The 14,308-nt window shown below is 43.2% G+C and overlaps 2 protein-coding genes across 5 annotated transcripts in view; one reads left to right on the top strand and one right to left on the bottom strand.

Annotated features, from left to right (window-relative positions):
- USP20 (ubiquitin specific peptidase 20) overlaps positions 1–2,691 on the bottom strand; it is a 37,479-nt gene extending 34,788 nt beyond the window's left edge. For all 4 annotated transcript variants that reach the window (XM_084650122.1, XM_084650127.1, XM_084650123.1 and 1 more), the window contains exon 1: positions 2,590–2,691. The gene's annotated coding sequence lies outside the window, so the exon portion shown is untranslated. The remainder of the gene's footprint in view (positions 1–2,589) is intronic.
- Positions 2,692–2,806: 115 nt separating this feature from the next.
- Positions 2,807–12,819, top strand: LOC311531934 (splicing factor C9orf78). Its single transcript, XM_084649819.1, has 9 exons — positions 2,807–2,972; positions 6,448–6,507; positions 7,983–8,034; positions 8,303–8,373; positions 8,588–8,665; positions 9,128–9,325; positions 9,876–10,012; positions 11,018–11,116; positions 11,777–12,819. Exons 1-9 carry the CDS (start codon positions 2,890–2,892, stop codon positions 11,866–11,868), a joined length of 870 nt encoding a protein of 289 aa, XP_084505945.1. The 5' UTR covers positions 2,807–2,889; the 3' UTR covers positions 11,869–12,819.
- Positions 12,820–14,308: the final 1,489 nt, after the last annotated feature.

The following is a 14,308-nucleotide window of genomic DNA, read 5'->3' as shown; positions in this document are numbered from 1 at the left end:
ATTTGGTAATACTTTGCACTGAGCAGCCCTCATTTGATGGGATTAACACACAAAGGAAGATGACCTTGCACTTGTATAGATCTTTCATCTAGGGATCTCAAATCTTTTAGTGATAGCTCCTGCATGTGTTGCATTCCCATTTTACAAATGATGAAACAGCCACAGAAAGACTCACTGCCAGGATCATCCAGTGGAAGAGCTAGGAATAGAACTCAGGAGCCAAGACTCCCAGTTCAGTACTCTAATAGCCCCACCACACTTCTTAACAGCCAGGAGGTACCCATGGGAAATATTTTGCAACCTGGGAAGAAGCCTTGAAAGTTACAATCATGCCAAACATGGCAGCAATCTCTTCAAGATACCCCTGGTGGGTTTTAACTTGCTTAGTAAAAGGAGGAGTGGAGCTTGGATAGTCAGCATTAAAAACCATGTGACTTGGAAATGCCCCACTAGCTCATTAGTCTAAGAGAAGTTGTTGGTAATTCTCTCTCCTTTTTCTGGGAGGTGAAATTTAAATTATAAAAGATAAGAAGAATCAAAACAGTGAGAGACAGAAAAGACCTATTAAGTGAGCTAGCGTCTCTCTCCCTGCCAATGCAGGATTGTTCCCAACAGTGCATTCTCTATTGTTGTGTCCAGGTCTAGTTTTAAATGCCCCAAGTGATGGTACTTTAATCACTTTTCTGGAGAGACTATGGGCTTGGCTACACTTGCAAGTTAGAGCGCATTAAAGCAGCCCCAGGCACCCTAACTCACGACCCATCCACACTAGCAAAGCACTTAGAGCGCCTGGACTCTGCAGCTAGACCGCTCCTGGTAATCCACCTCCACAAGAAGCATAACGCATGCTGCACCTCGGCTGAAATGCCCCAGCGTCAGTGTGAACGCGGTGTTGCATTACTGAGCTCTGATCGGCCTCCGGAAACGTCCCATAATCCCCTTAAGTCAAGTGGCCACTCGTCATTGTTTTGGAATCGGCTGCAGGAATGCAGATATGCCCTTTCAAAGCTTCGTTTCTGACATCCGGCTGCTTATCTGCTCTGGGACAAAGCAACCATTAGTGTGGAATGTTGCTTGCTGTGAGTGTGTGAGAGAGAGAGGTGGGGGGGAAGGGGGTCTGCTGCTGTCTAAACTTACAAGACAGCATGCTGACATGCTCTCCGCCCCCCAAAATCCACTCTCTCTCACCCCACATACACACAACACACTCCCTGTCACACTCCATCCCACCCCATCTGAAAAGCACGTTGCAGCCACTTGCATCCTGGGATAGCTACCACAATGAACTGCTCTCTGTGGCGTTGCAAGAGCTGCTAATGTGGCCACATCAGTGCGCTTGAATCTGACAGTGTGGACACATTGCAGCGCTTTCCCTACTGTGCTCTCCGAGGGCAAGTTTAACTCCCAGCGCTCTACATCTGCAAGTGTAGCCATGCCCTATGACAGGACAATAGGAATTTGAACCTCTTTTTAAACCCAGGTAAAAATAAGTCCACTTTTTAGTATAATTTTATTCTAGTCTATCTTTTGATAAATGTCATAAAATTTAATTTTCATAGGATTACAGTAAAAATGCTAAAAATGTTTTTCTTAATTTAAAAAAAATTAAAATAATTCAACTCACCCAAATAAAATCTGACAGGAGACAGTATGTTGAGATGGTCATTTACCAATTTACCAGGATGGTTCAGGATCACTGCCCCAATCCTGCAATGTTATCCACACAGGCAGCCCCTTACACCTGTGCAGACCCCATTGCAGAATAAGGGCCCATATCCAGAAAAAATTCCTGATGATGAGAGCTATCAGTTTGTGAAATAAACTCCCCATTGAATGAGTAAAACCCCCATTGCTTGGGACACAGAACATTAGGCAGACCAAAAACATTAAATATATACTGGAGGAAACCCTGGACTAGCTGTGAGGAATCAGCCAAGTGATATAATGAGAGTTTACTCTTCTTCTTCCTAAATTATCAAATGTAACTGATCTCTTCCCAAAATACAAGATGCAACAGATTCCTCCCAAAAGCATCAACTATATCCCCCCCCATCGCTAATGGATATGAATCATTACTAACATATACCTAATGTAATCAATCCTTTCCTGAAGCACCAAAACCCCTTCCTAAAATATCAAATACAACACATTCTCCCTAGCAATAAAGCAACTCATCCCTTACTAAAATATAGACTGCAGATGACCCCCCCTTCCTAAAACGTATCATGCAACTGAATCCTTGCCAAAAACCTGTCCGTATATTATAGCCCTTTCCCATACCTTGCAAATGGACAAGAGAGGCAAAGGGTAAGCTCTCTGAGACAGGGACCACATACTACTTTGTGTTTGTCAAGCACAACGAGATCTTGATCTTAGTTGGTCCCTAGGCACTACTGTACTATATATATATATATACACACACACACAGTATACGTTTTACATATATATATATAATGTAGTTGATTCCTTCCTAGAATTAGAGAATGCAGCTGATCACATCCCTTCCTATAATAGCTGACTGAATTCCTCCAGAAGCCTGAGATGCAGCTGATCCGAGCCTGTTTGCCAACCATGAACTCCTGTTCCTACCTCCATCCCAGGCTGCTGGCCGGGAAATTCCTCCTCCTCCCTCTGGGCAATGGACGCCCCCGGCTTTGCTCTCTCTGTTTCTCCTTGCTGTGCACACCCAGCTGGCCCAGCCCTGTAATAGCCACGCCCCCTTGCCCAGCCACCTCCCTCGGGAGCGAGCTCCGCGCAGCCCCGCCCCCCCGTCCTGGAATGAAGGCAGAGCGCGTGAGCGCAGCGCGACGCTGTGACGCCATCACCGAGCGCCGGAAGCGGGGCTGGGCTGCTGTCAAGGGAGCCTGGGGCCCGCTCGGGTTGGCGACGATGCCGTCGGGGAAGGTTTTCCGCCGGCGGAGAGCGGACTCCGAGGAAGAGGAGGAGGATGAGCAGGTCACCGAGGAGGTCAGGTGGGTGGGCGACCCCCCCCCCCGAGGGAGCCCGGGCCCTGGTCCCGTGGAGCAGCGTGGAACAAGGCCGTGTTGTGCCCAGTTCTCACAGGGCTGCGTGGCGCAGGATCCTTCTTCGCTCTCCGCCTTTCCAGGCTGCTGCGCCCCTTTCAGGAGTCTGATTTGTCCTGTGCGCCCGCAAGGTTCACCGCACTGTCAGACGACTTGCTGACAAATACAGAGGTGAAATACAGCAGTGTCGCAGCCACGCGAGTACGGAAACATGGCTGACTTTCTCATTGTTCCCATGTAACTTATACAGTAAATTGATTGGAATACAAATATCGTCCTTGCGTGTCCGTGTACTGCATCCCTAGAGCAGTATAAACAAGTCAGTGCCTGTCTGAAATTTTAGTTTGTACTGACTTCACTAGTGCTTTTTATGTAGCCTGTTGTAACACTGGGCAAATCTCTAGATCCGTTGATGTACCCCCTGGAAGATCTCTGCGTACCTCCAAAGGTACACGTACCCCTGGTTGAGAACCACAGTTCTAGGCCAATGATACTCAGACCTCCGTGGTTCAGGAGCAAAATTAGCAATCAACATTACCCAGAAGAACCACAGTAGTGTGAATTCACTGTTTATATATATATGTGTGTGTGTGGTGGTCTCACAGCAAACTGACTGGCCAGTTATTATTTTATCAACTACAGTTGATTAACAACACAGCAAAATTGGTTAATAATTAAATCACTCAGTGTTTCACTATCATGTCCTGCAAAGAGTCACAGGAGACACATTAAAGAGCCACTTGCAGCTCATGAGCCTCAGTCTGAGTATCACTGCTCTAGACCCGTGATTGTCCCTCAAAACCCTACTTGTGGGATTGACTTAAAAAATGAAGAGGAAGCTGGAAAATTCAGGGTGAATGGCAACCCTCTGTGGGCCCACTGTGACCCCTTATTATTTTGTTTCATAGTAGCAGCCATGTTAGTCTGTATTCGCAAAAAGAAAAGGAGGACTTGTGGCACCTTAGAGACTAACCAATTTATTAGAGCATAAGCTTTCGTGAGCTACAGCTCACTTCCTCAGATGCATATCGTGGAAACTGCAGCAGGCTTTATATATACACAGAGAATATGAAACAATACCTCCTCCCACCCCACTGTCCTGCTGGTAATAGCTTATCTAAAGTGATTTCCAGCACAAATCCAGGTTTTCTCACCCTCCACCCCCCCACACAAATTCACTCTCCTGCTGGTGCCAGCAGGAGAGTGAATTTGTGTGGGGGGGTGGAGGGTGAGAAAACCTGGATTTGTGCTGGAAATCACTTTAGATAAGCTATTACCAGCAGGACAGTGGGGTGGGAGGAGGTATTGTTTCATATTCTCTGTGTATATATAAAGCCTGCTGCAGTTTCCACGATATGCATCTGAGGAAGTGAGCTGTAGCTCACGAAAGCTTATGCTCTAATAAATTGGTTAGTCTCTAAGGTGCCACAAGTCCTCCTTTTCTTTTTATTATTTTGTGTGTGACATAGGCACTGTGCTATTCAACACTGTTGAAGCAGTTGCCATGCATCAGCTTGATTGTGGCAGTGTTTCTGGGGTTGGGTGAAGCGACCCCTGAATGGTTCTTATGTCTATGTGCTACATTCACAAAGTGCTTTGGGATCCTTCGTGATTTAAGTTGTTATAAATCGAAGTTATTTGTTATGACTGAAGATGGAAAAACAATTGCTCAGTCAGCGTGTGTGCAAATTTAAGGCCCATTCTCGCATTCCTTGTTTGCCCGAAAATTCGACAAAGTCAGTGGATATTTTGAGTGCACAAGAACTGCAGGATCAGCCCTTTGGATGTTAAACAAGATGGGAGCTGGCACCTTGTTTTCTCATGTCTGTAGTGCCTTGATTTTCAAAAGTGCCAAGCACCGAGCAGCTCCTAGTGAAGTCATTGGGAGTTATGGGGTGCTTGACATGTTGAAAATCAGACTGTTTGTTTAATCCCTAAATATAGATTTAGGGGACTAATTTTAGACACCCAGTTTTGAAAATCTTGGCCACTTGATTAGGCAGCATGGATAGAGTGGATTTATTGATCTCTGAATATATTGCAAACACTAACGTGTTTTAGGAGGGAACATCTATCCGCAAAAGAAAATTTACATGCAGAATCCACTGATGTTGATGGGAGACTAAGAAACAGGATCATGCTCCCATTGACAGCAGTGGCAAAACCGCCATTCATTTCAGTTGCAGAACTGGATTGGTATGACAGTGTTGCAAATAAATAATCAAAGTAAAAGTATTACCTGTGCTGTTTACCATTAATCTTGTAATCTCACCTTTAAATTGTTTACTTAAAAGGAAAATTCATTGCTATCCATGGACTCCCACAGGCCCTCCCCTCCCAGTTCCTTCTGTTTGCCTATCACCAGCCTCCTCTCTGTCCTTTCAGTTTACTTGTTTACAACTCCTGTCATTTGAAATCCACCAACTTCATTGACTTGCCATCTTACTTTCAGATCTCCACATTCTAATCATATGTTTTATCCCTTGACTACTCTTTTTAGTTTCTCTCTCTCTGCTCTTATTTTAATTTAACTCTGGAAATTATTTTAAGATACATTTTTTCATGGCAGGTATTGTAAGCAATTTGTATTGTGTAATGAAATTTCTAAATGTTAGAAGAAATTCAGAATGTCTATAACTCTAAATATTCACACTTACTATTTACATGAATATTAAGATTTTCTTCTCTTTGTCACTGAAGCATCAATATATCTTAATTATAGCTCAGTTATATAATGTTCACCTGACCATAGTGCTTGCTACATATAGCCTAGGTAGGGTATTTCACAAGTTCACTGCCGCTTTTATGAAAATGCCTTACCTAAAATATCTTCTTAGATAGCATTAACTATTGACAGAAAGTAGTGACAGATAATGCATCTGATTCAAGGACTCCCTTGTTTTGTTGTGAGACAATCGTGGCTGGACATCTTAACAAATTGAAGTTGGGCTGGTTGCCCAAGGCAACATTTTTGCCCCATTGGATAGGGAGACTTGGATTTGGGAGCCATCTTTGCTGAAGGAGCTTGTACAGAAGTGGCGTGTTCAGAGAGATGTTGTAAGGTTCTCCCTGTTGGTTCGTGAAGTAGAACATGAAAGTTGTCTGATATTATCAAAAAGAGTGAGATCTGCTTAGAAAACCTGCTTGAAGATGTCAGTGAAAAGTCTGCCCTGAAAGTTGAGTGATGGGTGCAGAAAATGCCTGCCTTTTTTTCTTTTTTAATTAAGACTGTCTTAATAAACTAAAAAGAAAAGGAGTACTTGTGGCACCTTAGAGACTAACCAATTTATTTGCTCACGAAAGCTTATGCTCAAATAAATTGGTTAGTCTCTAAGGTGCCACAAGTACTCCTTTTCTTTTTGCGAATACAGACTAACATGGCTGTTACTCTGAAACGTTAATAAACTAAATGTTTGTTCTTCAGATTAAAACTTGAGGAAGCAAAAGAAGTTCAGAGTCTCAGAAGACGGCCCAATGGGGTGAGGTATGTGATACAGTAAAAGAGGCAAGTTTGTGTTTCATTTGAGGGGTCATGTTCCTGCCTTCCCTTGCGCCTTCAGTCAGAAATGGTAATATGTCACAGTGGCAACAAGAATCTGACCTGTGGGAGGAGCAGGTACATTAAAAATGTGAAGACAGATAAGAGGAGATATTGGGGATAGGTGCAGCTATTTTTAACAGACTTTATTGTGGAGCACTTGTTCCCAGCATACCTACAACCTAAACATAAGAATAAGGGTCATACTGTACAATGAATATGTCTTACATTGCTAATTAACCGTATCACCCACATAGACAGTTTTTTTTAATCTCCCAGAGTTGTACCATTTTCGGGGGTGGGGGTAGGACTCAGTATCTTACACACCATGTTGTAGTATATAGTTATAAATTGAGACCCATAAAACAAGTCTCTCCTGTTGTTAATTTCATTTTCTCCCTTTAAGCTTTTTGATGGAAAGAAGTGTTGTGTAGTGGCTAGTGTTACGAATTATACCTGATAGGTCGCGCACAGGAATTGCTGCAAATTATACCTGATAGGTCGCGCACAGGAATTGCTGCGAATTATACCCGATAGGTCACGCACAGTTCAAGTCTAGGCTGAGGCACACGAACAAAGTCCACAACTGCAGAGTTCCCAAAGATACTAAGTTTATTACACTCGAGTGTAGTGCCCCCCTGCTAATCAGGAGGGGACCCCGAATGCAGGTTATACAAAGGTTATATACCTTTTAGCAAAGCATGTTTTAGCAGAGCATGTTGCCCTCGTGCATCAGAAACGTTAGCCAATAGACAAACCCTTCCCTTATCTACCACCTATCCCTGCTAGGTATATTCCCCGTGCTAGACCATTACTTCAGCTACATTACATGGTCCTAAAGCAATGCATCAGTAGCCTTTCTTATCAGTATGGGAGGCTCACATCAAGGCCGGGAGCCAGGGAGTTAGGAACAGACAAAGAACAGAAACCCGGAGTTGAGACAGGCTGGAAACAAGGGGGAGATTTTTCACAGGAATGCAGTATCTAAGGAACACTCCTCTTGGTGCATGATGTGCTTGCTTTTAGACAATGGTGGGCCCCAAACCAAAATGGAGTCACATATGCTAACTTTTCCTTAACACTAGAAAAGGAGACTGAGAGTCAGGGTTCGTTCTGTACCGAGAGTTCTGTTCCTAACTCTGATGAGGACTTGCTGCATGACCTGGGGTAAGCGATCTCTGCCTCAGTTTCCCCATTTGTAAAATGGAGATAATCATTCCATAGCGCATAAGGGTGATGTGAGGATTAATTATTTAGTATTAGCAAAGCACTTTGAGATCCTCAGGTAGAAGGTGTTAGAGAAGGGCAAAGAAGAATTATATTCTTTTTAATAAATTACCTTGCATGGTAGTCATCACCGACAGTGTTGTGGACTCATTCTCTATGCGTTTAACTTGCCTATTTTGTGTGTGTTTTGCTAGTGCTGCAGCCCTGCTTGTTGGGGAAAAATTGCAAGAGGAGACAACATTGGTGGTAAGTTCTGAATGTTTTCATTACTTCACTATTGGTTCATATTGGTGTTATAGGATCTGCTCAGTCCAATAGATCTCTTTGAAAGTCTGGTTCTAGGAAATGACTTACTTTAATAAAAGGCAGGTTACGTTGCAGCCTCTTACTATAGAAAAATCATAGGCATTTTTGCCCAGGTGATGGAAGTGTAGGGTTTTCAAGAAAGTGAACCTGAAGATGGCATAAACCTAGGCAGCAGCTTCCTGCTTTCTAACTATTTTTTGTTTTGTAGGATGATCCCTTTAAGATAAAGACTGGTGGGATGGTGGACATGAAGAAGCTGAAAGAACGCGGCAAGGACAGGTGGGTGTGCGGGAGGCTTAGTCCTGAAAAACACTCCCTTGAACGTTACTGAGTCTGGAGCAGTTAACAGCACCAAGGCGGCTTTCATTATTGAAGAACGCAGGCAAAATGTTCCAGGCTTTGTGTTGTTTTGAAGGCTTTATTTAATGCAGTCTGTCTGGTCGCTTACACCTTAGGCTGTCAAATTCTTTAAAAGAATGTTTGTTCTGTTTAGGATTAACGAAGAGGAGGACCTCAATCTGGGAACCTCTTTCTCAGCAGAAACCAACAGGCGGGATGAGGACGCTGACATGTACGTGTTTGTTTGGTTATAGTTCATATGCTCTGATTCATGAGGCTGGATTGGGTGTCCTAGGCCTCCTTTTTCTGAAAACCAAGAGTTTTTAGAATAGCTTCCAAGTTTACACTGAAACTTCTGCTTGATCTTTCACCTTCTGGAAACCAATGTGTCTTGTGGTTAGAGCCTAGACTTGCTGGCCAGCCAGGTGGTCTGCTGGCACTGTGAGCTATTGGCAACCTGCTCCGTGGGTTGGTAAAGAGCTTGCTTGTTGCAGGGAGGATTTGATTAGTTTCTTGAACAAAATAGCAGATCTCGTGCTTCTCAGTGCCCCCCTGCTGGCTGAGTGACATCAGAGAAATCATTCATTCCTCCCTCCTACCTGCTGGGATAGTGACCAAGCTGTGGTCGGTGGTATTAGAGGGATGTGTAAGAAATAGAACTTAATGCCAGCTGTCCTCTTGTGCTGCTGTTCAGGATGAAGTACATTGAGACAGAGCTGAAGAAGAGGAAGGGGATTGTAGAAAATGAGGAGCAGAAGGTGAAGCTGAAGAATGCTGAGGACTGTCTGTACGAGCTGCCTGAGAGCATCCGTGTCTCTTCAGCCAAGAAGACCGAAGAGATGCTGTCCAATCAGATGCTGAGTGGCATTCCTGAAGTGGATCTGGGAATAGAGTAAGCGGTTCACTGTTCAATTATTTATAGTTTGAATTAACCTGGTGATCCCCGCAGGTCATGGCTGAGGCAAGCTGATTGATAGGGTAACTTATACTGCCACTTCCTGTGCTCTTAGGGGAGTGACAGTCTCTTTGTTCTGTGTTTGTACTGCACCAAGCACAGTGGGGTCCTGGTCAATGGCTAAGGCTCTTAAGCACTGCGGTAATACTCAGAATAATAGAGGAGCTCATTCCCCAGGTCCGTGATGCAGCATCTTCCAGTAATATTGGCTCACACCAAACACTAACACAGGGTGAGCTGTTGAGGGATGTGAGGTTCCTCTTCATCCTTGGGATGGAGCACTCATCTTTACAGCATTGCCAGTTCTCTGATAAACAGATTGCAAATCAAAGATAACAGCAACTGCTGCCACACCCACATAAAACTGTCCATCCACTAACTAATAGATAAAACAGCTCTATTGTGTGTTTTGGTACTTGGGGACCCAGGCTTCTTTCTACCTGCAGCGTATTAAACAAGTCTCTTCCTCATTTGTTTTTCTCTTCAGCGCAAAAATAAAAAACATAATCTTTACTGAGGACGCCAAGGCAAGGCTGCTGGCAGAGCAGCAAAACAAAAAGAAAGACAGTGAAACCTCTTTTGTTCCCACAAACATGGCTGTGAACTACGTCCAGCACAACAGATGTGAGTATCATGGACACATGGAAATGTAGGACTGGAAGGGACCTTCATAGGTCATCTAGTCCAGCCCCTGCACTGAAACAGGACCAAGTATACCTGGACCATCCCTAACATGTGTTTGTCTAACTGTGTAGCTCTCCAGTCCCAGATATGGGCGGCTACTCTACTAATTAGAGGCAATAAGGTGTGGAATTAAGTCTGATGCAAGCAGAGTTTATTAATTCACATGGTCAACCTCAAGCACTGTTTGACTTTCTCCTTCTGGGGCTCCCACACGGACAACATCTGAGCTAGCAAATCTTTCCCTTCCCCCAGCAAGACTGAAGGTAGGGCACATTACTCATACTTTCCATTCGTGAACTCCCAGTTGACTGGGGCCCATAAATGACACCTTGGATGTGTGATGGAAAATCCTGACCATTCTGTAGTTACAAAGTCTGTCTTACTGGACTAGAGAGAGCACTCTGGGATGCTAGAACAGATCAGGTTTCAGGTGAGACAGAATTGCTGAACAAGAGAAGAGAGTTCATTTTGGAGACTGCCTCTCATACAGGACAGGGAGGAAAGGCAACCTCCTAATGTCTCTAACCACGTCCAGACAGGTGCCTTCAGATTAATATTCATGGGACTCAAAAGCAATGGAGAGTCTCAGGACCATGACGAAGCAGTAGCTAGGTCAGATGCACAGGTGGAAAGAAACCAGAAAAAAAAATCCCCTGAACTGCTGAAAGTTTTAGTGTCCCATAACTTTGCTTTCATTCAATATCCAGAGCTACAGGCTGATCATAGTAATTGTTCCTGGCTTCCATTTGTGTTTCTGCTAAAGTTTAATCGCAACGGATGAGAGATGTGATAAACAATCCACCAGGAATGTACTTAATCCTGCCTCAGTGTGGGGAGATGGACTAGGTAACCTCTTGAGATCCCTTCTAGCTGTATATTTCTGTGATTCTACATCTAAACAATGCTATTCTCTAAAATCACCATTTGGTGTGTCTCTTCTTCCAGTCTATCATGAGGAGCTGAGTGCACCAGTGAGGAGGAATAAAGAAGAACCAAAAGCCCGTCCACTGAGAGTGGGGGATACAGAGAAGCCAGAACCCGAGCGTGAGTACTAAACACACAGCCTGGCCAGCTTGTTGTAGGTATCAAGTCTTCCTTATCCAAGATCCATGAACAGATATGACCTTCTCCTCTAGCCCTCTAAGGCATGGTGTCCTGAGCTGGTGGGAAGGTCTTGTGTTGTAGAGTGGTTTGCCTTTGATCTTCAAAGGAAAGGTGATGCCTATGCCATTCTTGATGTCCTCCCTGCTAGATGAGTCATGAAGCAACCTGGATGGAAAATGTCCCTCCTGCTATCTCCCATCATAGGTGAAGGGTCAGGATTACATGTAGAAAATGACCCATTCACACTTTAGCTCTCCATCCCATGCTTGGCTGTACACCATTGCTATCAGTCTCTGCTCAGCTGAGGCCCAAGGCTGGAGTGATGGTGGATGTTGAAGGTCAGGATTTTAAGTGCATTGTGCAGACCTGTTTTGGATGCGGGGGATGTGAGAGAAGGATTTGGACTAATAAAGAATCAAGTCTGAAGAACATTGGCATTGTTGAAGGCCCAAGTGTAGAATAGCAGGGGTGCTGCAGGCCAGGTGGTTTAAAGGGCATTAGACTAACTCTTTAGGAGGTGAAGGAGGAGGATGCTTCCCTGCACTATCCTCTTTATTAATTCAAGAATAGAAATAAGGTATGTCTGTCTCTCCTTCCAAGGGTCCCCTCCGAATCGCAAGCGCCCACCCAATGAGAAAGCAACAGATGACTACCACTATGAGAAATTCAAGAAGATGAACAGACGATACTGAACTCTGCTCAGTAGAATAGTATGGACTGAACATTTTGCTGGAGCTTTTAAGTGCAAGATATTGTGTAAATAACTCCTGAAGAGGGCGGGATCACTTCCTACAGATTTTAGTATTACCCACAAGATTTTTCTCACAGTAAACCTGTAGTGAGTTAGTGGGCACAGTGATTGTGAAATCTCCCTTCCCTGTGGTGACTTGTATATACTGATTTTGTTATAAAACTTTTTCTTCTGTAAATATGTTGGCTTCCTGTTTGGCATTTATTTTAGCGTAAAGTCAACCTTGTTCATAGATCTTTTCACCTTAAAAAAAAAACTTTAAAGACAAAAATGTTTTCAGCTTGTAAACATGTAGTGAAGCTTTAAAGCTGGTTTGCAAGATGGAGGTTCCAAAGCAACTTCATAAAAAGGCACTTCTTGTAAAAAGGCATACAGTCTGTGAGTCTGAGATAATACAGGAATTTGTTCAGCACACAGCAGTATTCAATTTCTCTCCAAGTTAGAGTCGGTGCCATGTAAGATCCTGAACGTGTGCTACTCTGCAGGGATTGCAGTGTGACAGGATTTCTTATCTTCGGCATAGGGAAATACAACAGTTACTGTAGGTGCCTGAACAGTGAAGGTGTTTTGAGATTTTTAAATGGTGCCCATTGTGTTTGTATCTTTTCCTCGCTATGGATTTATTTCCATAGCAATGAGGGTTTTTTCATTTTATTTCAGTCGCCAAGAATGAGAAAATCATTAGATTGTAACTATTTTGAGAGTGAGAGGCATCTCATTTCCAATATTTGAGGCCTTTCGAGATAGGGATGATGTAGGATTTTGTATCAGAAAGCCAAACAAATTGGAAGCAAACACCAGCTGTATATTTCCAGAAACTCTGTAAAATAAATTAAAATTAAGTTGAGAAATGGAGTTTGAACTTTTAAAAAATAAATAAAACTTGTCATCAGTGGGATTCTGTTATTTCAGTAATGTGCACACTAGATTCATCCCGTGCTGCTTGTAATGAAGTCCTGGATGTACTTAAACAAATATTAGTCTAAAAATTTCTAAATTTGTGTGAAATTGACTAAATTATCAAATCAGAACAAGTAGCAGCAGCAGCTGTTGTGATAGTTGGGATCATGAGCCAGCTCACATCCAGTGCTTTAGTAACCCATTGTAGCCAACATTGTTGGATGCATTCATGAATTATCTGTATCAACAAATTTATTTGAGCATAAGCTTTCATGAGCTACAGCTCACTTCATCGGATGCATTCCACTCAAATAAATTTGTTAGTCTCTAAGGTGTCACAAGTACTCCTTTTCTTTTTGCGAATACAGACTAACACGGCTGCTACTCTGAAACCTATCTGTAACAAGTCCACTAAAATTTTTAGAGTGAAATATACAACAGTGAAAATGTAAATGACTGGTTTGTCTGCCTGTCTACAATACTAAAGATACTGGTAGGTTCAGGAGTTTGATAATGGTATCTAGGCTTTCATCTGGTCAAATCAATCTTCATGGTGTCATCAACCAAAGTAGTACTTGAACGTTGTTCCTAGCTGATAGCTGTTTGTCTTCATTCAAATGAATTTGATGGTGTTGGTCCAATTGTTAGTAGGCACATGCTCATATCACAGAAATTACTCCCACTCACAGTTAGCATGGTTATTGACAATCTCAATAAAAAAAGCCAATGAGTGAATGGGGCACTGAGACTGGACTGCCTTCTCACCTCTGAGAATTTCTGTTGCCACTACTGGTGGACTGACATCTTTCAAATAAAATTAACACAAAAAGAAAAATGTAAAATCTGTGCAAAATGGGAGGAGAAAAATAAATAGACTTTTCCTGTAACATTGTTACACATAAAGGCTAGCTATGAAAATAGTTGAAAGAGGCAATATTGTCTAGCACTGTGAACATCTGACTGAGGGTCCATTTACATAGCCCGTGGCAGCAAATCTCAGATCCCGGATTGACAGACTCGGGCTTGCACTATGGCAATAGAAATAGCTGTGTACATGTTTGGGCTCAGGCTGGATCTTAGAGCCCAACCTCCAGCCTGAGCCTAAACATCTATATAACTATGTTTAGCGCTGTAGCATAAACCCTGCAAACCTGAGTCTGTCAATCTGGGCTCTGAGATTCGCTGCTGAGGGCTGCCACTTGCGGTGTAGACATACCCTGAGAGTCTAGATACCAGCTTTGTGATTCTGCCACTGATACTCTCTGTAATCTGGAACACGTTATTTAATGTCTCTGTGCATCTGTGCTTAACGTCATCTGTAAAATGGGGAAAATGATTCTTTAAATGATTTTGGTCCTGGGGTGAAAAGTTCTGTGGTCATGTGTTTTGGTATATTCACCTTTTATCTAATAGTTGATTGTTGTTTGTTAGAACAGCACTAAATGTTATGCCTAAGCAACACAGATGGCTAGTTCCTGCAC

The sequence above is a fragment of the Lepidochelys olivacea genome (assembly GCF_965140295.1).
Source record: "Lepidochelys olivacea isolate rLepOli2 genome assembly, chromosome: 16".
Classification (NCBI taxonomy): Eukaryota; Metazoa; Chordata; order Testudines; family Cheloniidae; genus Lepidochelys; species Lepidochelys olivacea.
The sequence above is the reverse complement of the archived record's forward strand: the minus strand, read 5'-3'. Positions and strand labels throughout refer to the sequence as shown.